This window comes from Stegodyphus dumicola, chromosome 12, assembly GCF_044657685.1.
Source record: "Stegodyphus dumicola isolate Sdum_Otavi_A_Nest chromosome 12, ASM4465768v1".
NCBI classification, from domain to species: Eukaryota; Metazoa; Arthropoda; class Arachnida; order Araneae; family Eresidae; genus Stegodyphus; species Stegodyphus dumicola.
Window position 1 is genome coordinate 90,269,756 of NC_140779.1, and position 26,067 is coordinate 90,295,822.

Sequence of the window (26,067 nt, forward strand, 5' to 3'; positions counted from 1 at the left end):
AAAGGAGGTAATCTTTGGAATATGGTAAGAGGTAGTTTGGCGACATTTTGGTGAGGCAATAAAGGTTACTAGGTAGGACTTTAGCAATAATCTGAGAAGTACACAGTTCGAATCACAGATTATTTTGTCTCAGAGAAATGAGAGATCATGAGACATGATTTTCAACTTGCCTTGAGACTTTGTTAATTAAACTAGAATAATTCAAGAAAATAAGTTTAAATGAAAAGCAATAAAAATGTGTATAATTTAACATGCTGCACAAGAAAGTCAGGATGCCTATATCAGATTTTTTTTTTTTTTTTAAGGGGGTAATCATTGGAATATGGTAAGAGGTAGTTTGGCGATATTTTGGTGAGGCAATAAAGGTTACTAGGTAGGACTTTAGCAATAATCTGAGAAGTACACAGTTCGAATCACAGATTATTTTGTCTCAGAGAAATGAGAGATCATGAGACATGTCATGTGACATTTTTCAGAAAATTCCGATCGTGATTTTAGCTAATAAGCACTTGGAAACAATTTCGCTGCTAAAGTGCAGATGCCCACTTATTTGTTTGGTGCTTTTCACAAGAATAAGAAGAATTGGATGTTTGTCAATTTTCTTTGACTTTTTAAGTGAAAATAGGTCGATGTGTACATGGATAAAGTCAAGCGTGTGCACAATGCCATTTTTGTGCAATTCTGGGATGTTTTTTTAAGTGAAAATAGGTCGACGTGTACATGGATACCATGTATGTGCAATTCTTAAAAACACGTGAAGCAGTGGGCGATTCTGCACTTTCTCCCAATTTCGCACATAATCTTCGTCATGATTAAGCACTTTTGTTCCATAAAAGTTCTAGCATAAGTGTAATTCAGCTAGCAGATTGTTGGAAAAAATGTTGAGGAAAAAAAAAAAAAAAAAAGCCTTTACTTCGTGAAAACAAAATAGCATAAAAAAAAAAATTGCAGGTTGCTCTAGCAGGGTTGGTCGCCAAATTTTTACCCAAAAATCGCCAAGTTACCATAATTCGAAGATTCATCAAAAAAGGTACTAAGTCTACATCAAATTCCCCTTCCCCAAATACTATGTGCTGGGGACTGATGTCAGCTGCATCAAAATTAATAGTTTTATTTGAATTTACATAAACAATATTTTTGGTACTTCTTTATACACTGCTGGCCACCCAAATTGCAACACCAAGACAGACAGGAGATATCACAGCAAAATTTATTTAGTAGATAACATGTTGACCAAGTATCAAATGATTAAATTTACAGACTTGTGTGAAATGTGGTTCCTTCCAAAATCAGTAGCCAGAGTAGCCGCCATTGTTGGAGATCTCCGCTGTCACACGCCTCGGCATTGATTCAAAGAGACTTTGGATGTGTTCTTGGGGTACAGCAGACCAAGCAGCTTCCACACATTGCCAAAGTTGATCTGGTGTGGCAGCTTGGGATGTAATCTGGGTCAATCAATCATTCAGCAACCATGGACCACATGTTTTCTATTGGGGAAAGATCCGAAGAGCGAGCTGGCCAGGGAAGCACTTCAATCTGGCAATTGACGAAGAACCCTTGGAGAATGCATGCCACATGTGGTCGCGCATTATCCTGTTGAAACATGGCTGTGGGCAAGCCCTGAAGGTAAGGAAGGACAACTGGCTCCAACATCTTGGAGATGTAGCGCTGGCTGTTTAAAGTAGCAGCAATGCGTATTAGAGGAGTGTGAGAGTGATAGCCAATACCGCCCCATACCATAATACCTGGAGTAGGACTAGTATGGCGGTGCATAACACAGCTGTTCAGCATCCTCTCTCCATGGTGTCTCCAGACTCGAATCCGACCATCGTGGTGTTGCAGACAGAAGCATGACTCGTCAGTAAAGACAATTTCATTCCATTCTGCCGCTTCTTTCATCACAGCATTGGCAGCGGAGACGTCTGTGGTTCTGCGTCAAGGGTAGACAAAGCAATGGACATCTTGCAGACAGACCACTCTGCAGTAAACGGCATTGAAAGGTACGCGCAGACACTGGATGATGCGTTACAGACTGAATGTGCAATGGTTTGTGATGTGACTGAGCGATCCGTCACTGCCATGCGCACAATGTTAGTGTCATCACGTGAAGTGGCGCACCGAGGAGGATGCAATCGAACATGTCGGTCCGTCATACCCTCCTGCATTCAACGGTCACATATCCGCATTACAGTTGTTTGCTTTTGTACAACATGACTACCGATTTCCCTGAAATATAATCCACACTCTCGGTAGGCCACTATCCTTCCTCTGTCGAACTCGGATACTTGATCAAACGTTGATCGCTGTTTACTACAAGGCATAATTGATTTTTTTTGGGAAAAAAAAAAAAAAAAAAACACAAAAACACAACTGCCAAACTTGAAATCATAAAAAACTCCCAAGCCTTAAATAGCGCTTTGAAGTGGCACCACAGGCGCTGAGCTGAAATTCTTATCATTTGCATATCTCACCTGCGCTAATGCATATTTTAAATTTCATGTTAATTGCATGCTTCCTTCAGGGTGTTGCATTTACGGTGGCCCAGCAGTGTAACTACAACCCCATTTTGTACATGGCACCCCGATTATTGATAGATCCCCAATGCAAACCATCTTTGAATGGCTTGTTCGTGATAAGAGTTCCATGTAAATAAGTCACGTGTTAAAAGTACTTTTTCTTTTTTTCCTTTTAACCCCTTAACTGCCGTGGGCGTATATATACGCCTTGCTCAGCCGATGCGTTAACTGCCCCAGGCGTATATATACGTCCTTCCAAACTGCTATCATTTGCTTTACGCTGCTACACCTAAAATTATTCGCAAAGTTAACGCATCGGCTGCGCATCTGGGGCAGTTAACGCATCGGCTGAGCAAGGCGTATATATACGCCCGCGGCAGTTAAGGGGTTAATAGATGTTAATAATTCCCAATCATTCATAATTTTCTCAACATGAGAAGTGCAGCTCTGACTATCCACGTGTTAACACATTTTCTTTTTTCAAAAAAGGTTTAAAATTTTTGCTTTATTAAGATGTGAAGAAGATGTTATATCATTCTTCTAAGAAAGATGCATTTTATCCCATATCCAAACATGCAAAAATAGTCACTGAATAAAACTACTAGGCAAGCATTTGGAAGCACAATATGAAAAGTTGTAAATAAAGCACATGCTTTTTGATAGCTGTTTCGCTAGGTTTCAGAACACTGTTTGTTGTGATTTATTTACTGTTGGAAGAGAAACTGACACTGATAAGAGGTAAATGTAGCAACTCAGCCTTTATGAAAATACGAAGGTAAGTTGAAAAATAAGTTTCCCCTGTCGACTGTGGTCAGAGTTGTGTATGAAAGTCAAAAAATAGAATGAGACATTAAAGATATGACATACCTTTATTTTTCCACATAGGTACCAAGTACATTGAGACATTTGTCATATCGCTCGATAAGCTTCAAAAAGCCCTCCAGGAAAAATCAGGGCTTTGCATACGGAAGAAGCGTTGAACGGCTTGTTTCACTTCAGTATTGCTTCCAAAGCGCCTTCCCCCGAGATTTTTCTTCAAAGCCGGAAACAGATGGAAGTCGGGTGGTGCGAGATCAGAACTGTATGGCGGATGGTGTAGGCGCTCCCAACCAAGAGTTGCAATATGGTTTTGTGTTGCCGTCGCCGAATGTGGTCTGGCATTGTCATCCAACAGCAGAATGCCAGATGTGAGAAGGCCAGGCCACTTTTTCCGAATCGCCTCTTTCAATTTCGACAGGGTATCACAGTAGCGTGTAGCATTGATGGTTCCAACCTCCAAAAAGTCCAGCAACAAAACTCCTTGGGCGTCCCAGAAAACTGTGAGGAGCACTTTACCTGCAGAGGGAGTTGTCTTGAACTTCTTTCGGATAGGTGATGATGGATGTTTCCACTCCATAGATGCGGCCTTCGATTCTGGCATGAAATGGTGGACCCACGTTTCATCCCCCGTCACAATCTGAAACAGAAAGTCATTGCCATCTTCATGGTAACGCACGAGATGTTCCAGGCTGACTCCCATGCGTTGTTCCTTGTGTGTCGAGGTCAATTGTCAGGGCATCCATCGTGCTGACACTTTTCTGTATCGAAGAATGTTGTGGATGATGTTTTGAGCTCGCTCATGTGAGATTCCAAGTTCTTCCGCTACTTCATCGATGGCGATACGCCGGTTCGCTCTAATCATGTCATCCACCTTCCTGACATTTGCATCTGTAGTGGCTGTGCGCGTCCGTCCAGCTCTCGGTATGTCCTCCACTTGCTGACGTCCATCACTGAATGTGCGACACCATCTCCGCACCATTTGCTTCGACATCACACCTGGCCCATAGACTTTCACGAGGCAGTTATGAATTTCTGTTTCTGATACTCCACGTGCCCATTCATAGCGGATAACCGCTCTCACTTCCTCCTTTGACCACGAATTCAAAACGCACCTTCTCTCCATACCTACCGGGGCTCAAATGAGAGGCTGGTCTCCGCTTTGTGCAGGCACTGCAACAGCGCCATCTGCTTGATTTGCAGCGACCTCTACCCAATGGTGTATCGGTGACTTGCGCATTTTCCTGCCGTGTTGCCTTTCGCCCATAGCCGTTCAACGCTTCTTCCATATGCAAAGCATGAATTTTTCTTGGAGGATTTTTTGAAGCTTATCAAGAGATATGACAAATGTCTCAACGTACTCGTACGAGAATAATAAAATAAAGGTATGTCATATCTTTAATGTCTCCTTCTATTTCTTTACTTTCATACACAACTCTGACCACAGTCGACAGGGGAAACTTATTTTTCAACTTACCTACGTACAACTACTAACTGTATTACCTTACAAGAGAGGTGTATCCTCTATATCTAATTCAACAATCAAACAAATAGATGACCCCCGGAAAAAATTATGAACATAAATATGTTAAAACGGGAAGAAAATAAACCTGGTAGAGTTCTTCCACAATACCAGATATTTGACAAGCTATGCAGCAATTTTTTTTTTTTTTTTTTTCCTAGTTCAGTTTCTGAAGAAAAAGGGAACCACACTCTTGACAAGAATCATCAACCACATACAAGAGGAGTCAACGATTTATTCAGATATAATAAGCATATAAAACAGAGGAACTGGTAAAAGCAGATTAGATAAACAACAGTGACTCTGAACTGTTACTCTGTTGATCATTTTGAAACATTATGGTATTCTGCTATAAAGTGGAATAAAAATAAGGCACGGTTCACCATCATTATGAGTCTTACGTTGTGGAGTTTATGAGGCAAAAATCCTTGGGACGAGAAAATACTGGGTGGCCATAATTAAACTGACAGTGCTCACAATGTTCTGTAGCACGATCTATTTGCGAGAATGACACCACATTTTGTAGGAAGATTAAACAAGATGGGGGACGAAGGATTCCGCGAAAAAAAAAAATTAGTTCCAAAAGTCACCGCTAGGGGAATATTTGGCGCTGTGTAATAGAAAATAGAGTGTTAACAAATGCAAATTAATACGGAATAAAATTACCTTTTATTATGGATATGCCTTACAGTACGGCATGGAAAATCTTACGAAAGATTATCAACTTTTATCCGTACAAGATCAGCCATGTAGAGGAGTTACTGTACCCCGACCATGATAAGAGACTGACTTTTGCTCTCACCTTTCTTGCCAGAATGGAGGTGGATGATGCTTGGCCGTGATGGATGATCTTATGGGAAGACGAGGCCCACTTTTGCCTGAATGGAACTGTGAATACCCAGAACTGCCGAACTTGGGATGACAAATCACCACATGTGGTCACAGCAATTCCCTTACATTCACCCAAAGGTAACTGTTTGGTGTGGGTTCACAGCGGAATTTATCGTAGGTCCATTCTTCTATGAGAACATTACCCCGACAGGACCGGAAAGCTGTTCTGTTATTGGAGAGAAATATCGCCACATATTGAACAGCTTTGTCATTCTGGCACTTCAGCAGAGACACTGCCTGGGGGAAATCATTTTCATGCAAGATGGAGCCCCTCTACACGTTGCTGTACGGGTGCAACAGATGCTACGACAGAAATTCACAACAGAAAGAGTCATTAGCCGCTACTTTCCAACTGCATGGCCACCTCGGTCGCCTTATCTTACCTCATGCGACTTCTGGCTATGGGGTTACCTTAAGGTCTATCAAGGAGTGGTCTAAGACCTGGCTACGTTGAAGGATAACATATCACGGACCGTATGGGAGATTCCTGCAGACATGTTACTTTCTGCTGTTGTGCATATTGTTCACAGAATGCAATACGTGGTCCACAACAATGGCAGCCACATTGAACCTCATTTGAATGCAAAATAAAAGGTAATTTCCCTATTGATTTGCATTTGTTAACACACTATTTTCTATTACACAGCGCCAAATATTCTCGTAGTGGTGACTTTTGGAACTAATTTTTTTTTCCACGGACTCCTTCGTCCCCCGTCTTATTTAATCTTCCTACAAAATGTGGTGTCATTCTCACAAATAGATCGCGCTACAGAACAATGTAAGCACTGTCAGTTTAATTATGGCCACCTGTTACATCAGTGCCATATTAAAGCAATTGTGATCCACAAAATGTATACGAGAAGTAAATTTGAATTTAGCAATAATCATGGCTCCAATTTGTGTTTAAAAAAATGGAAACCATAATAATCAGAAGGAAGTACTTCTCCCTTATTTTATCTCTTCTATATAAATGGTATTGTTTCTTCCCATAATGCTTTTACATATAGCTTAACATTTGTCTCCTCAGCAAAAATTGCAAAAAAATTATTTTCTTAAGTCTTCACAATGACACACATATTAAAATTTCAAAAATAATTACCTAATGTGTTCTGTTATTACAGATGATTCTTTTGGTGCATCAAGCCTGGCTGCTAGTTGATCCTTAGCTCTTTGAACTTCACCTTCCTACAGAGGAATGGCATTGTTAAATAAATATTTTTAAAAAAATGCATAAGAAATCCCTCTGAATAAACATTAGACATCACCACTGAATGACCTTATATTAATAATATAAAGTTATTCAGTTCTTTTAAATATATCAGGTTGTAATGAAAGTTTTCCGCCACTGCGAATATCATCTGCACAAACAGTTTGCATTGCTGTGTTTAATCATCTTTTGTCAACGATTTTCGGCATTTGAAAGAAACTTGCTTCAGAACACTTGTGAAATCTGTAAAAAAATATCATCACAAGGTGTTTGAAATGGAACTATCAAACTACCAGATTAGAGCCATCATTTACTTCTAGTTCTGTTGTAAGTCAGCAATACAATGCCACCAAATTATGTCTACAGCTTTAGGGACTAATGTTGCAACGTAATGTAATATATGAGTGTGCTGCAACTATTGTATCATATGATACTGTGAAGGTTTGGTACCGAAAGTTCAAAAACAAGGACTATGACATTCACGAAGCAGAAGCCTCTGGCTGGCATACTGATGTTGACGCGGTCCGTCTGCAAGAACTTGGAGAAGATCAATATGCAACCATTCGAGAGCCTGCTAAGGACTTAGAAGTTAGTGTCATATTCATTAGTAGCACTATGCATCATGGATTTACTTTAGCAACACAGGCTGAAAAGGGGGTTGGTCTGTGGCCAATGAGCCCGTTGGCAGCATTGCAAAGTACAGTTTGATTCACAAAAAGATCATGCTTTATATCTGAGGGGTTGCTGTGGTTATTATCTACAAAGAGTACATGGGAAAAGGTAAAACCCTCAATAGTAAGGTGTACAGTGAGATGTTCGTCCATGTTGATGCTGCTATCAAGGAAAAACAACAAACTGAGTTCCGGCACAAAAAGGGAATGTTCCATCAAGATAATGCAAGATGCTATGTGTCTGCACATTCACTGCCTGGACTCTATACGGACTCGAATAGGATCTTTGGCCACACCCCCCATATAGTCACAACATTGCTCCTTCGGACATGTAGCTTTTCTCACACCTGCACTTCGGACATCTACCTTTTCTCACACTGCAGCTACATCTTGCTGGTTCATTCCTTCTGCATAGAACATCTGAAAGATTGATTCACAAGCTGATTTATTTTTGGACTTGCGACCACCAAGTTTCTGGGCTGAAAGCTTTGAAAAACTACCAAAACGTTGGCAGAAAATCATGGATTTGGGTGGTTACTAAAACGCACTGCTTTCATGCTTTTTCCTCCCTAACTTTATTAAGAATGTTTTTTAGTGGAAAACTTCCGTTATAATTTAGATATATTTATCATCAATTAATTATAATTTACTATTCATTTTAAAGGAAAGAGTAAAAACATTTTAAACATGTTTTGTAATTATCAAATCATTTTCCTTCCCACTTTTCATAATTTCAGGCATTGTTAAGAAAAATTAACATTATTTTCAGCTTTTAATGCTCTGAGTGACATGGCTTTTTGGATCTGCTTATGAAGATCTGTATTTAAACAGTTTTTATAATTACTTATTTTAGTCTCCATTTTTATAAACTTCCATTCATTAAGATATTTATTTACATTATTAAAGAAGGAAAGAAGATAAGAATAAATATTTTAAATTATAAGCTAATATACAGCAAGTGATAAAAAATCTCATGACAGGCAGTCATCCCATTCAGGGGGTTATTATAAAATCAAAATTGCTGCACCTGTTGTGCATCTTCCTTTTACTCAAATTTCAACAAAAAAAGTAAATTCTAATGAATGAAATAAAACCTTTTATTTACCTCATATCTAGGTTTTTTAACAACTTCTTGTTGATTCTGTTCTTCGTACACATGTTTAACTATAATTACATAAAAAAAAAAAAAAAAAAAAAAAAAAAAACTCATAAAATCATATGGATGCATACAGAATCGCACATTCAATGTCTTAAAACAAATTTGACTTAATTGATAATATGATGAGAAGTATTGTGTTTACTTGCATAATAGTCAAATTTTTTTTTTTGCCAATTTTTCATTTTGAAAGCCAACATAAGACTATATTATGTGGAAAAATTTACTACACACTTTTGACGATTTTTTTTCTGCTTCAAAACGGATTATTTTGCAAGTAAATACAGTAATTTATTATTTCTTATTCTAAATCAAATTCCTTTCAAAATAAAAAAATAAGGAAGGATCAACCTTTTTTTTTTTTTTATTCTAAAACTATAATTACCTGTTGTAGGTATCTCAATAGGAGCACTTTTATCAATACTAGCTGATGTGCTTGTTTCTCCATTTAAGTATGCTAATAATTCCTATAAATATTCAGAGAACAAATCATGTATAATTTGTATCAATTTCTTTGTTTAATTGCATTAAAATTTACAACTACCCTAACAAGTCGTTATGCTGAAAATAAGTAAATCTTTTAATACAGAAATTGCTATGAAGTTTCTATGAAATTTATAAAAGTAATAATTTGTCAGAGATTATCTTTTGTTTAAAAGAAACATAAAAATTACCAATGACAGGCACGAAGACTTAAATGAAAAAACATACTGAACTTTCCTTTATTACAAATTCCATATAAAATCCAGAAATATTTTTGAAGATGCATTTTATTTTCAGCAACTAGATTTAAAGCAAAGGGATATAAATATGTATAAAAGAAAAAGCAACAAAAATTCTTCTTTTGCTGTAACCATTAAAGATTTTCCTGCACTTAATGCTAGCTCAAGAGTAAAGTGTTTCCTTATACAACTTAGCTGTAATCTAGTAATTTCAATTTCTTGCAGTAACCCCCCAAAAACTTATTTTTTGATTCATTATGCAGTTATTAAACCACCTCTGTTTGGTACTGGTGAGCCGTAATTGAATCAATGTCCTCTCCTTCAATCTTCTACACAACTGTGACAACATTAAGTTTATTGAACTGTGTTTGATTTTAGTCTAACTACTATACTATATATACAATTACAAAACATTAAGCTGCAGAAAAATTGCCATTAAAGACATAAAAGTAAGAAATTTAGAGCTAATATTTCACAAAGACCAAAAATTGAATTTTGTGTCAATCAAAGCAGTATTTGTTGATTTTTTTGCATTTTTCATTTTCGTGCTCAACTTTTGGAAGTGAGTGTATATATATACAGTAACAGCTCAACTATCCAGGACTCAACTAACTAGAACATTTTTTAAACTTTTTTTTAAACATAAAATTAAACAAGAGATTTATAAGTCTTTTATAAAGCAAAATTAAGACTAAAGTTTGAATTAAACAAAAATGTCATTAAACTGTGAAATGTAGCACCAACAATGGATAAGCATGACATAATACATTAGCTTTATGTAAACCCAATTAATTCTTGATAAGTCAGTTTAATTTTTTTGCAAAATATAAAACTGCTTTTTAACTGTTTTTTAATCACATTTTGAAAAAAAAAAAAAAAAAAAATAAAAATAAAAATAAAAATAAATAAATAAAAAATCTGAAATGTTTCAGATTTTAAATTACGTCCAAAGGGGCGTTTTTTAACATTTTGTGTGTTACCTTTCTTTATTAAATATCATGTTCCTCGCACTTAAACCATAAGATCCAGTGCAACAGCAATATCGCAAAATAGTTTTAAAACGAGCATATCTTTAGAATTTCCGATACAGAGACTCACGCGCTGGAGATAAAAATGTTTTTTCTGCACAACGTTGCCATTGCTCGCTTTGAAATCCTTGAGTTTGTTAATCAAAAATTCGTCAAAGTTTTAAAAAATAGGAAATCGATCATAAAACAAATTTCAAATTTGGTCTTCCACATGCTCATATTCGTTGGAGGATTACGTTATTCAAAATTCGATGACTCTATGTGCCGTTGTTTTATCACAATACGAGAAATATACATACATTTATGCAGATTTTTCATTATTTAATTTCTTCAAATATAATGCAGGACTCTAACATTTTGTGGCAACAGTTTGAAAAGTGAACCGACATTTATGAGTCCGACGCAAAATGCCAAAACGAAACTAATAGTCCTTCGGGATTCAAATCCCTTTGGACTAAAAAAAAAAAAAAATATGTTTAAAATTTGGGACTCATCTTCAACAGAACAACATACAGTACAGTATTTTCAAAGTTAGGGAATCCTGGCATTATGAAAGTGTGACTTTTAGAAAAGTAGATTAACACTGATTGCGCAACATGAAAAATAATGATAAATAATTTAAGTTTTTAATTTGTATGCAGATTAACTACTAAATAAACAGCAATCTGTTCCTTCAAACTTCTGCTAGAATGTTTAATGCAACTTTTGCTTCATTATTTATGACTCTTTTCTTTTGAAATCTCCCATAACTTAGATGTAAGCACTTGATATTCAAACAGATAAAAACTAAAATGAGTTTTTAAAAATTATCTGCAATTCGGCATTTCATGATAGTTGAGCTTTCACTGTCATATTCTTTTTCTTTATATATATATATATATATATATATAAAAAATCTTTTTATGTGGCTTTATATACAGCTTGCTTTCACCATTTTCTTGTCAAACAGATGTGCATAAATTTCAAATGATGATTAACTGGTTTTAGTCATTCAATTTTCAGGTTTTTGCAACTAGATCTTTTCAAAAAATTTTACTGTCTTCGATTTACTGCTATACTTCATGAATAATATTACAAATGTAAAAATTATGCTAATGCTTCTTATTGGACATTTTCGTTGCCTTTACGATTAGTTAATACTTTTCTGTTACAACCTTATTTGATAGACAACTATTTCAATTATTGTGCATATAGTGCTTTAAACTTCATGTGCATCAAGCCTAACAAACAAACAAACAAAACAAAAAATTAGCACTAAAATCTTTTCTTACAAACAAGGCAATCTAAGTGATAGCTCAGAAGTTTAAATAATGGTTTTCATTAAAATTCTGCAATTACCAGCAACTGAAAACTTCATTTTAAAGAAAAATACAATGCTCAAATACATTAGAAAATTACAAAACTTTTGGTACTTTGTGATTATCTACACCCAATGGACCTAGAGCTATTACGGCCTAGGGCAGAAATCTTCCTGGGGGCCTTCCTTATGACTCATTGTAGACCAAAGATAACTCTTCATCAACTTCAAATAATAAGAAAAGCTTATCTTGCAAGAAGCAACTGAAACTCACACAGTCAAAAAAATGTCTTTTGCGCCAAATGAAAGCTACATACTGATTCTTGGAAGTCTATTTTTGCAATACAGCTTCACCTTTTTCATTTTTGCTGCTTGAAGATAATGCCTTAACCGTTTAATTTCTGGTATGATTTCGTTTTCTTCTATCTCAACAAAAGTTTCCCTGCGGCTTCGGAACTTCTTCAATTTCTGTTTCAATAAAACACAAAAAACGAATGGCTGCAAAAATTTTTATATAATTTTTGCATCAAATGGCACAATTATACTTAATCATTGTATTTTTATATTCCTACCTCCAGATTATATTAGAATGTAAGGTTCTGCAGGGTCCTCCTGTTCTGTGGCCCAGGGATCTGTTCCTTCCCCGTACGATATGCCACTGTCCACACCCCCATCAAAAGGTTACTAACTCACTGTCAACTTTGAAGAGAAATAGTTGCTTGGGTATCTCTATGTGTGTTTCAATGATGCATTCTGAACCATATAATGTTTTACCAGCGTTCGTACATATTTCTGCACTTGAAAATTAAGCACTTTGAAACATCATTAATGAAAAACAGCATATGGTAACTGAATAAATTGAAGCAATTATCTATGCCTGAACTTCACTTTTTTAGTATCATCATAAGAATAAAAAGATATGTTAGCACAATACAGTATTATTAAATATAATTATAAAACAAATTAAAGAATAAAATCAATTTATTACAAAACTTCCTGTAACATTTATATTTTACAATTATAACAGTCCTACATACTGTAAGATGATTAGTGATGATTTATTTGTTTTATTAATAGTTAGCTTTATTTTGATTCTTTCTTTTATGCCTTGTTTTGTCATGTACTTCCTCAGTCCAGATGTCAGTAAATAGCATGCAGATTATATAAGAAGCAACATACGTTAAAATGAGAAGCAAAACCATAATCAACATAATTCCTAACAGAAGCTTGGCTGTTGCCATTGTTGCTCCTTGCCTAAAGAGTACCAGACCCACTAATCAGAATAGAGCTGAATGCCGGTACAGTTGGTAAATGTTAAAAGTTAGTTATGCTTTGTCTGTCTGACACTGTTAGGGTTGCTGCTTTGTGTTGAGTTGCTGAAGTTGAAATCCAGTTAATATACTGTAATGTTCCAATAAGCCAATGAGGCACCAGAGGTGATAAGTTGTTTTGTATTACTTAAAGTCTCATTAGCTGTAAGGAACAAAATTTTACATTTTTGTGTTGTATCCTGTGTTCATGGTAAGGAATCAGAAAAGGCAAAAATTCGCTTTCACATGCAGAGATAACTTCTAAAGGTGTGTAGCTAGTTATAAATAATTAAATTAGGTAGGTAGATGACCTTAGTCATTATAGATTTATGTGGACAATATTATAATTTTTTCTTTCTTCCGAATGTGGATAGGTTTGTGGGTAAAAAATTGTAAGAAAATTTACTATAAACTTGATCAAATTTGATTTGGTTAGTCTCTTTTCTTCTTAAAATCCTCATAATTATGTAAATACCATAAGACATTTTCTATTTTGGTATGCCTTTCTTCTGTGCAATTGAAATTTTTCAATGTAATATATAATTCTTCAGATAGTGATGTGTGCTGTTCTTTCAGTGACATGAAATTTATTGTTAATAAATTAGAATCTCTCCAACATAATGACTCCACAGCCAGTTTTATTAGAAGTAGAGCTGATAAAGTTCTAGATATTAAGTCTAATTCACTATCACAAAAATTCCTTTGCAGTCGATTATTGCTTTTTGGATTGGAATTTTTCAGTTTCAAAAATCATGCCATCATTAGAAGTAAACTGTTCCAACGTGTTTCAGAATCTAATATTAACATACATTCTGTTTTATTTTCAGTAAGTATATATTTTTTGTAATAAGGCATTTCTTGTAGGAGAATGTTTAAATATCTTAACAATTTTTCGAACTTTATTAATTATAAGAAGCAATTCTTGATGAGTTAATATTTCATCCTCATTAGCAATATCTTCTTCAACAATTAAATTGTCATTATCTTCACTGTCAGTATCACTCTCTTCAAAAGTCGGAATCAGAAGTTTCTATATCCACAGTATTTGAGTTCTGTTCTTTATTTTTTTGGTATAATACATCTGTTACTCCTAATTGAATTCCACGAGCATAGCACAATTGCTGATTTACACCAATCAACTTTCCAACTTTTTTCATAACCATTGCTCCATCAGTAGTTATGGATACAATAGCTTCTTTCAGGGATAATCCATGTTTCCTTAACCCTCTGGCTGCTTATCCCACGATTTCCACGGGAATGTTTTTTCTTCCTTTATTGAGGAGTGCATTAAATTTTCTGCCGGTTTAACCATTGAAATAAATTATAAGTACAAAGTTGGTAATCTGGACTCGTTGGGACTTCGGCGATTCCGGATTATAGATCATCAATTTATATCTGGTAAGATGGCATGCAGAAATTATACAATTAAAAATATGAAACTGTAATTTATGAAATAAAGAGCAATTATGACCTTAAAGGGTATAAAAATTTACGAAAAAAAAGCTTAATATTTATTTGTTTACTTTATTAAACATTTCTTTCAATGTAAGTTGTTTAAGTTGCTTCGTTTTTTGTGCTAAATGCGCATGTGTAAACATTAAACGCACATGCATAAAGCATACAAAAAAAAGGTTTGAGGCTTTGAGGTCCGGATTATAGATCATTCCGGATAATGGACGTCCGGATTACAAACTTTGTACTGTATACATTATTAGCCGTTTATTTTACTTTTTGGTCAACCGATATCATTAGATGTCCACTAAATTGCAGCATTTGAAGGCACGTAGTATTACTGCTCAAACTTCACTTTTTGCCACTTTTTTTTACAGAAATGGCTGCTAGAAAACATTGAACGATTATCTTGATTATTTAATTCAATTATTGAATTATTAATTAGATTTATTGAATCTCGTGCAAAGACTATGAAGTTGAACTTTGCCTTGACCTCTATCATACTAAACTGCATTTCTAAGGTATTTTTCCTCAGTGCTTAATATTTTCTTAAATTTTATACATTTTACTTTTTATATTATGCAATAAATACAAATTAACTGTAATTCGACTGAAATTTATTAAAAAAAAATTTTTTTGTCTTAATATCTGAAGTTGGTTTTTCTGGCAACTTAGTTTCTCATGATAAAAATCTATATAAAAAATATTTTTTAGAAAGAAAAAAATGCATTTTTCAAATCTCCAATACATATAGATTTAAAATGTATTTGTATCTTCATCGCAATTAGATTCTTTCCTCTTTAACAAATTTGTATCATGTTTCGGTTTTTAAATGCGTACGGAGCTTGTACTTCCTCCATTAACTTTAATAACTTCTGAACACTTTTTACATTGTGCCACCATATTCTTTTCATCATATAAATAATGAAACCAAACCAAAGAATTATCAACAAATTTTTTATGTTCTTTAAAGTTATTCTTATTCATTATTCTGGGTTTATTGATTATGAGTATACAGTGGTGGCCAAAATTGTGGACACTGTTATATCATTTTAAAGATAATTTATTACTGAATTCAATACAAAACACAAAATTCAATTATTTGCAATACAAAAAAAAAAAAAAAAAAAAAAAGTTATATGTACTTTAATATAAATAAAAAACACAGTTATGAAGTGGTTTGTAATGTCTAGCTTTCCTGGCCAATCACTGTTTTTGTTCTGAGAACTAATCAAATGTTAGTAACTGCCAATAGAAGCTGACATCATGTTTACACTTGAAACAATTCATTATTTTGCTTTGTTCTATAGAAGGAGGACCTGTTTCTTATACACTCCAATTACAAGTAGGAATTTTTGTAAAAATTTTTAATATTTGGTCAAGAAGCAATAACATCAAATAAAAGAGTAGACTGGACACCTAGAAAGAGATGTAATGTTATTATGTTACGAGAAAGTGGTCTTTCCTATCCTGAAATTGCAAGAGAGGTGGGTGGTTCAGTGACTACATCTGGAGTCCGAAAGTTTTGTTTACCATATCAGGAGACAAATTCAATAAAAAAACAAAGAAGGGAAAGGCCGAAAAAGGTGCACCACATCTATTGATGACAGAAGAATAAAAATACTATGTCTTCAAGATAGAAAAATGTCATCAGCAACCATCAGAAGTGATCTGAATGAGGTTGGTATTTCTGTCAGTTCGAGAACAATCAGAAGATTAACAGATGTTGGACTGAGAGGTAGAATTCCACGAAAAAAGCCTTATATTAATTTTCAGCAACGAAAAAAAAAGACTACAGTGGGGAAAGGACCACATTAATCGGACAGATGATAAGTGGTCACAAGTTATATGGAGTGATGAAACTAAGATACTGTTATTTGGTAATGATGGGCGAAAATATGTAAGACGTAGAATAGGAGAAGAGCTACATCCCGACAGCATTCAAGCAACTGTGAAGAACCCAGTTAGTGTTATGATTTGGTCATGCATGTCAGCAGATGGTATTGGTCGCCTTCATGTCATCGATGGGACACTGAATGCCAGAAAATACATTGACGCTATTCTAGAACCAAAACTTCTACCTTCCATCAGAGATCTCTTTCCCAACAATGCTTCGTTTATTTTTCAGCAGGATTCTGCTCCTTGCCACACGGCCAAAATATCGAAAGAGTGGTTTCGTACAAAGAGCATTAAATTGTTGTCATGGCCAGGAAACAGTCCTGACCTCAATCCTATCGAAAAATTGTGGCACTGTTTGAAAATTCTTGTCCGAATGAGGCGCCCATCAAATATAAAGGAACTAATTGAGGCTATAATTGTTTCCTGGCATCATGTAATAACGAAAGAAGAGCTTAAAACTCTTGTCAGCTCAATGAAACGTCAATGTGGAGCTGTACTAAAAAATAAAGGGTACCCTACTAAGTACTGATAACTCACTGCAATCATCACTATCTAATGTATATCGAGAACTATTATCGTTTAACTTTTTTTTGTATTTCAAATAATTGAATTTTGTGTTTTGTATTGAATTCAGTAATAAATTCTCTTTAAAATGATATATACAAGTTTGCATTTTGTGAAACGTAACATTTTCTATAAGCATACAAAGTTCAAAAACATAAAAATTTCCAAAAGTGTCCACAATTTTGGCCACCACTGTATACTAAATCTGAATATATTTTGAACCATAAAGTATGATATGCAAATACAATGTGAATTACCAGCTCGCCAATCTAAAAAATATCGAAAATTTTGAAATATTATGCACTTTCTTCACAACTACAACCTTGTTTTCACAGATACGAATCCCACACATGTGCAAGTATCGTTCTGAGCTATAATAGGGCAAGACAGTTTTGGCCCGCCTCCTTTGATGATTCACATATTGCATTACTTCTTTAGACTGTACGCTGCAACTTTGTATTCAGTCTTAATTAATTTCCTCCATTAGTGAGACAGGGTTTGTAGCCATATTTTAGTTAAAAAAATAAGCACCTATAAGCACTTTTCAAGCACATTTTAAGGAAAAAAATAAGCACATGTTTAATTACATTATACACAACTGTATAACCTTAAAAGAAAAATTAGACTTGCAATTTAAATTATGAGAAATTCAGTATTTATTAAGAGAGAATAAGCATTACTCAACCAAGGAAAAAAAAATTCCATTCTTTTTTTTTTTTTTTAATTTTAAATAACAGTTTAATTTACAGAACTAGTTTACAATCAGAGGAGAAAAAACTACGTAGAACTAAATTATATTACAAGATTTAATGATGAAATTTCAGTTCAAAATAGAGAAAATAAATAATAAACCATATTTATTATATTTGCTTGGCACATAAAAATAAATATAATTTATTTTTCCACTCATATTAATATTTAAATAATTTAACTTAAATCAAAATTCTGAACATTTTCTAAATTTTCATTGTATAACAGTTTTCCCTTAACAGATATTGTAAGCAAAGTAATTCAAGTAAAAATAAGTAAGAAAAAAAGGAACTTTTCTGAAATTAGAAGATGGGAAATTGCTTCATGCAGTCATCCTTTAACAGTAAAAGCTTAACTAACCAGGATACTCGGAAATTGCCGAATATCTGAAAATTCCGAATAGTCGAGCATAAGTGGTAAAATAGAAAGGAGGAGGATAGATTGTAGCCGTTCTTTAGATTTTTCGGCTAACTAATGCTTTAGACATTTTGATATGTACATATAAAAAATAGTACAATGGAACTGAAAAATAATCTGCTTAGCAAGTACAGTAAAACTCTTTTATCTCTGTGAAATATTGCAAATGTTATTGTGCAATACGTGAGCCTTAATTCTTCCGCAGCACGTGATATTACGCAATCGGAATCGACAGCTGCCAGTATTAGGAGAATAAATAATTAAATAATGGAAAACGCCCCTTTGCTCCGTCATGCATCCATGTGGCATATTTATCATTGAGCAGTACACGTCGCCTGCCATATTCATATTGATTAATAAAGAGATTTACCAATCTGGGGTGTTTTTCATTCTAATTTTGAATAGATTACGTTAAATTTCTGGAATAGAATCATTCTTTGCTTGGGTTGGTAGGCCACAGAACTTTTAGTCCTGTTCAATCCAGGTTGGAAAGTGATACCCCCCCCAAAAAGTCCATTGCTTGCTTTGCTGCGAACCGTAACGGTTTCAATATTCGGGATTGTGCAGGAGAAAGGGGAAAACCCCTAACTTCAGTACTGTATAATGCATTGGCTGAAAAAAAAATCTATTTGATTATTTTTACTGTATTTATGCCATTCCGAATATTATCCCTTAGAAAAGCAATATGTTAAAACACACTTGGCCATTTTTGAAGTTTATCTATACTTCAGCAGTTACAGCAAATATATTATTATAAATATTCATACATATGATCATAAATAAGCATACCGATCAATAATAAACGCGAATATGAACTGACCACACGGAACGAGAATGTAAATTATTAAAATCTTGATAGAAATTCAAACATGTGTAGTATTGGGTGGGAGCAAAAGAATACGGAAAGTATCGGAATTTTCTAAATTTTCGCAATTCTTTGACTAATAGAATGACGTGCTCCTGTCTGTACTCGCACGCACCAAGGGTATGTTAATGTGGAGAAAGGGGAGAAAAGCTATTTCTGGGAGTATGATTCACCATCTGATATTCCATATAAGGAAGAAAAGTTGTTTAGGTACTTTTCCATTTTGCCAGCGCAGACGATAAAGTCGCCAATAATGGTACAACTGATGCCAAACAGAATATCCTCGCGGGTAACATTTTACGAATCATTTCCAAAACAAATTGCAGCCATTTCTTATCTGATCGATTGTTTCTTTCAATAATGGCATACAATTACATAGACTTTTTATTAGGTAGTTCAATTTTATGCTCTAAGGCCATTCACGGAAATTAAGTTAATGATGAGGCAATGACACCACTCACCTGAAGTCGAAAATATAGAAAAGGCAAAGGGTTAAATTCATCAATTCTAATGAGAATGCATTTGCGAAGTAAAGCACTATGGTTTTACACAATTTTTGAGTAAGGTATTCATATGAATTGAAATAATTTTTGCATTTCAAATTAAGATTTAATTTGAAATTAATGTAGATAATTACTAAGAGAATTAGATTGTTTTATAGTGTAGATTACGCGAGATGAAATCACTTAGGGTCACGTGATGTGAACCGGCGAATCAGGATGTTGAACCATGAAAGCATAGTAAATTCTTAAATTAATGCCTTTTTACAAATTTATGGTCTTTATTTATTGGCTTTTTGTAAAATTTAAAATGATATTAAAATTTTTATGCCATTAAAATAAAAAATTCTTAGAACTAAAATTTTTTATGTGTTTACCGTATGTTGTCACCAATAAAAGTCTGCTTGGCGAGATTTGCGGCTGCGAAACGGATTAGTGCTGGGAAAAAATGTCTGTTCGATGATAAAAAAAAAAAAAAAAAAAAAAAAACACTAACAGCAAAAAATTAAATGCTTTAGAGAAAAAGTAAGCACCTATAAGTGCTTTTATATTTTATTTTCAAATATAAGGACTGTTACGAACCCTGTGATACACAAAAATGTATACTATTTTGTTACGTTGGCGACCCCTAAACGTATAGTGGAGAAAATTTTTAAAATTTCTTAGTAAGTACCGGAAAAACGGTATTTAAGCTTGTGAATACGAGTATTATAAAATTGTACAAATGGCTGGTGACACAAGCTTACAGATTCCAGTTCAGATAATTTTAGGAAGTTTTTGGATGCTGTTAAGGAATTTCGTGTGCCACAGACCGAAGACACAAAAATTTTTAAATAAGTAGACATTTCCTTTGTGTAGTGTGTAGATGCAATAAGATGTATTTCCTTTTTTACGTTATTTCACTGTTTGATTTAAAATGCAGTTTACTGAGATTATATATTTTTTGTCTGGCTCTAGTTTAGAACTGGGTGCTCCTTTGACTTTTAAGTGAAAATAGATCGATGTGTATATATGGACACAGTCAATGGAGTGCGTAATGCCGAGTTTGAGCGATTCTCAGATTTTTTTAAAGTGAAAATAGATCGATGTGTACATGGACACTGAATCTGTGTAATTCTTTGACTTATTTTTGTTTTGCGTAGCGGCCATCTTGAAATTGTGCCTTGCTGACCAATCACCAAGGGGCATCCTAAAATATATTTTGACCAACATTTCTTTAAACATTTAGTAAAACTAAAATACTTTTAACTGAATGTAAGTCATAACTATTGTTCAATAGTAGATGTAATCACATGTAAACTCTGGATAGTTCTATATCTCGGGGATTGTGATTTAAACTACCAATGCCTGAGTAATTAAAACCCCACAATGCTTCTAGTTCACTTAGTCTACACCTAATGATAAAAGTCTGAAAGCATGGGATATTTATGGGGTACTTGCACATTATTGCAACCACCCTAGTAGAAGTCGCCAAATTTTCAGGATGTGCCAAACTGCACATAACAGTTCTTCAGTCAAGCAACGTTGCCATTTTCATATGCATTCTTTTTGCTGTGTTCTAAGTTCAAATGGTTTTTATAGACCATTATTTCTTTCCCTTAAACTCAATTTTTAATTATGCTTTTGTTGAATTGGCAGCAGAAGGAACTGTGGTAAAAGTTCTGCAGAAATACAGTATTTTACTGCAAAATCTCGTAACAGAAACAATCTGAATTTGAGGTACTCTTCTGTTATTGGGACCAGAGGTTAATCTTTGGATTATGGCGATAACTTGGCGACCAACTCTGCTACAACAACCTGCTAGTTTTGTTTTGGGCGCCATTTTGTTTTCACAAAGTAAAGGCTTTTTTTTTTTTTTTTTAAACTCAACATTTTTTTCAAACAATCTGCTAGCCAAATTACGCTTATGCTAGAACTTTTATGGAACAAAAGTGCTTAATCATGACGAAGATTAGGTGCGAAATCGGGAGAAAGTGCAGAATCGCCCACTGCTTGTCGCGTTTTTAAGAATTGCACATACACGGTATCCATGTACACGTTGACCTATTTTCACTTAAAAAAAAATCCCAGAATTGCACAAAAATGGCATTGCGCACACTTTTGACTTTATCCATGTACACTGCTAAAGTCCTAGCTAGTAACCTTTATCGCCTTACCAAAATGTCGCGAAACTACCTGTTACCATATTCCAAAGATTAGCCGGACCAGAGTCAGAAATGTATGGATGTAAGTGCACATGTATGTGTGTGTATACATAGATACATATGTATGTACTTACATATGTGCGTACATGAACATATACATCCATACACACGTTCCTACTTGCATACATTCCTGAATCCAGTCCCAATAATAGACGACTACCAAATAAAAAGACGACAAATCTTATATTAGAGTGATCACCACTAAATTTCCACCAGAATAAAAGAAATAAAGGAAACAGTTTGTAAATAGTTTTACTGTTTGATTTTTTTAAACAAATACATAATTAATATACAGAATATACATATAACAATAATTATGTATGTAATAAGTAAATTCTTGCAAACTGAACTAAATAATGACCTATGCCATCATTTTTTGCTTATGTAAGAAATCACCAAATTTCATCAACGTAGTTGTATTAAGAATGCAAATACCATTTACGGTTTTTTCCTTAAAAAAGAGACCTCCATTAAATTCCCTTCCATGGTACATAAATGCTCGAGTGTATTATCACAATTAAACACTGAAATTTAATAGCTGTCAATTAACTGATCAGCTACACATACTTTCTGCATTTCATAAAATGTTCAATACCAATGTTTTAAATAAAATGCCCCCCCCCTAGAATTACCTTAAAAATAGACAAACTAAATTGGAAGAAAAAGAAAAAAAAAGGGAGGATGATAAATCTAGTCAAAATAAAAAGTTAACTTTCAATTACTGTAAAGGCCCTTATTTTTGCGAGCCCGTCGTCATCGTGAAAATTTAAGCCTCACGAAATACTTTTTTTTTTTTGCATGAAATAATAAAAAATCAGAAATTTTTCACTTACCCAAAATTTAATGATTTATTGTACACTTACAAGCTTTTTTTTGACAACTTTCTTTCTTATAACAACTTTTTGAATAATATAAAACTATATTTCTTGAATATAAAACAATAAAATTAATAGAAGGCAGCTCATTCACTTAGAATACTATTTATACCAGCTTCAGCACTTACGTATTAACGCAACCAGGCCAAAATTCGCATAAATTGCGAAATTTGGCGACCCTACTTATGGCAACCCTACGTGTTATACGTAGTTTTGTAAAAAGAGCATGTGGAGATTCACAAAATTTTCCTGCAAATTTTTTTAATTTATGAGAAAATAGCAGTGTACATGGATAAAGTCAAGAGTGTGCGCAATGCCATTTTTGTGCAATTCTGGGATGTTTTTTTAAGTAAAAATAAGTCGACGTGTACATGGTTATGGCGAATACGGTTTTCAATCAGTGCTAAAAGCAACAGCCAAAAGATTTCCGCCGAAAAAATAATTCTGCAACTTATTAAAATTCGAAACTGGAAGGGTTTAATTGCTATTTTATATTTTAAAACAAAATAATATAAAAAACTGTATTAAAAATTATCTGTAATTAATAAATGTACATTTTCTTTCTATTCATACTTTTTTACTCAAACTTACAAATAGCGCCAACCTGGTTGCGATAATATGCAAGTACCCCAGCTTCTTTGAAGCCATTCAAAATTATCTCATGTTTGGCATCAATACTGTTAAATACGCGTACAAGCCTCACAAATCCACAGATTCTTTTTCCTCTAGAAATTGAAGCTCATTAGAATACCACTCAATAAACTCATTCTTGAGCGAACGCTTGAACTCACCATTTAGACGGAAACGGGGGGTGACGAACTTTTCGGACAAAAGGAAGTTTCTTAAAATGCTTTATGCAAAAGATGTACTTTGGCAATTTTTAAACTTTCTCAACTTTACTTAAGTACTTTTGAAATTTTTCAACTTTCGGTTCTGTTCATATAAAATTCGCGAAATCACCGATATATTCATTTTCGCGAAAATAAGGGCCTTTACAGTAATTAGTAATAAAAAGCATTCTGCACATTATTTTTGGAATAAATATTCAATGAAATTTGGGAATAAAATTCAATGAAATTTTCACATGTCATAAATGTTAAATCAAAAGTTGTAATTCTAAAAACTAAACACAGAAAAATTATGCCTAATTCAAGTTCTTAACTTCAATATGCAAAATGGGATACAACTTACCTTTCTATCAGGTCGTCTGACAACAGGTATGTTTTCTGCCTGCAAATATATTTCAAATAAAACCGTTTTCATATACTTAAAAAAATTAATAACTTCAGCTACATTAATAAACAAGAAATTAAACTAAATGGAAAACAAGAAATGAAACTAAATGCAAAAGACACAAAGTAAAATGAATATTAAAATCAATTTGTTTTCATAACATACCGCAGCTTGTCTAACATAAACTGGATGAGATAATTGGACATTTTTCAAGAGAAATAAGAGACATTCTAAAGTATAGTATTCTTTGGGTGTTCCATCTTTTCCAGCACTAAAAAAATAAATAAATAAAACATAAAAAATTTCATGTGCTTGAAATCTGAGGATTAACACAAGTGTATAAATACTAACTAGATCTGTACATAATATTATTATCAGTAATAAACATTATGCTTGAAATTTGAGGATTAACAAAAGTATAAATATTAGCTAGATCTGTATATAATATTACCAGTAATAAATATTATAAGTGAAAGGAAATAAAAACTAACATATATTTCAGAGTTTCACAAGATTTATGGATTTAAATCGAAACTATGTAATAGCACAAGCACTATATACAATCACAGAATAAAATCTAATACAACTGATTTTTCCTTATATAAATAAAAACGTAATCATAATATAATGTAATTCGAAACTATGCTTCACTTACCCCCATACTAAATAATTTGTCTTTACAGTTTTGGGCCAGGAATATTCGCCAAATATAATCTGATTATTTCTCTCTGTAATAGGTTTTTTATTTACATTGTATTGACGAAGAAAACTCAGCGGATCAGCCATTGTACGACTATCCAATAGAGGGAAAAAAGTAAATATTCGTCTCTAATTACCCCTATTTATAAAAATTAAAAAAGAATTAACAATATTTCTAAAGCTGACGCTGAAACACCTTACTGCGCATGCGTGAACTGCAGTTATGGTTACAGTTTCGATTTAAGCAAAATATTGTTAACTTTAATTAAAATAATACGTGGAATGAAGATTATTTCAGATACTAAGGGTAAAATCCAAATGCTATCGTATGCACAAAGAAAAAGAAAATTAATGTGCGTCTGAAATTTTATGGAGCTAATGTCTCTGGGTCTCAGGAAGTTCCTTATCTTAGGGGCCCCATAAATTCTCTGTCATGGACTTCACACATTGCATCTATTACCAAGAAGTTTCGAGCGTGTAAAGCTAGACACTATTCCTTAATTGATGGAAATAGGGTTCCATCAATTGATAATAAATTACTCCTTTATAAAGCCATTCTACGTCCCATGCTGCGTGTTCTATTCCACGATATCAACATGTCAAAGATTTTTTGTTTTGGAAGCCCTTTCCATTTCATACTTCAATAATCCCAATTCAAAACAAGTCTTTGTGACTATTTATTTACGAACACCTACTATACTACACGATTTACATGGTTCAAGATTAAGCTTTCCATTTCATACTCCAATTCAAACTCGAATCCCAATTCAAAACAAATCTCTGTGACTATTTATTTACGTCCACCTAATATATTACTGTTACGTAAGGCGTTACGTTTCAAACAATGGCTAGCTGAGAAGGGATTCATAAGTCATCTACTAGATGAGTTAACAGCTATCTTATCTTAAATGGAGCACTTGAAATCTTTTAAACTTAAGGGAAAAGGTTTATTTACACATTTATACAAGTTAAATGAATAAGAAATATCTATCTAGCTACATCATGCAAACATCGTCTTAGCTATCTAAACCGCAACAAGTCGTCTTTTTCTGTGGTCTTATGACGTCAGTCTCTACCTGGCCTTTAATTCGTTGGCTTAGCAATGCCATTCCCAACATCCTCTTCCCTTTGAGTTGCTGGATAGCTACTCAACTGTATCAAGTTCAATCTTAGTGGCATCTCCAGCAGTTCTACCAGATACTGTCTTTGTATTCTTAGAAATGTCACATACATCGGAAACATCAGTGGGGTCCGAAGATCGGAGCGGATCTGAAAAAAGAATGAAAAAAAAAAAAAAAACAGAAAAAGTGAAAAAAAATCAATGTCCATGTGGCGAATGTTAACTTTTTGCGCCACCATCTGATCAGCAGAGGTTGACAGGATAATGGTGCTACAGAACTCTTGTAAATAGTTAAAAAATAAAGGATAAAAGGTTTCAACCTTTATCCTTATTCTGTTGTTACTGAACATCAA

The 26,067-nt window shown here is 33.9% G+C and overlaps 1 protein-coding gene across 1 annotated transcript in view; it reads right to left on the minus strand.

Annotated features, from left to right (window-relative positions):
• hyx (cell division cycle 73 hyrax) overlaps window positions 1-24,805 on the minus strand; it is a 65,248-nt gene extending 40,443 nt beyond the window's left edge. Inside the window, exons 1-6 of the mRNA XM_035366406.2 lie at window positions 24,551-24,805; window positions 24,061-24,166; window positions 23,854-23,892; window positions 9,165-9,246; window positions 8,729-8,787; window positions 6,845-6,930 (exon numbers count right to left, since the gene is read on the minus strand). Of these exons, the coding sequence (XP_035222297.1) occupies window positions 6,845-6,930; window positions 8,729-8,787; window positions 9,165-9,246; window positions 23,854-23,892; window positions 24,061-24,166; window positions 24,551-24,681 (503 nt within the window). The 5' untranslated portion in view covers window positions 24,682-24,805. The remainder of the gene's footprint in view (window positions 1-6,844; window positions 6,931-8,728; window positions 8,788-9,164; window positions 9,247-23,853; window positions 23,893-24,060; window positions 24,167-24,550) is intronic.
• Window positions 24,806-26,067: the final 1,262 nt, after the last annotated feature.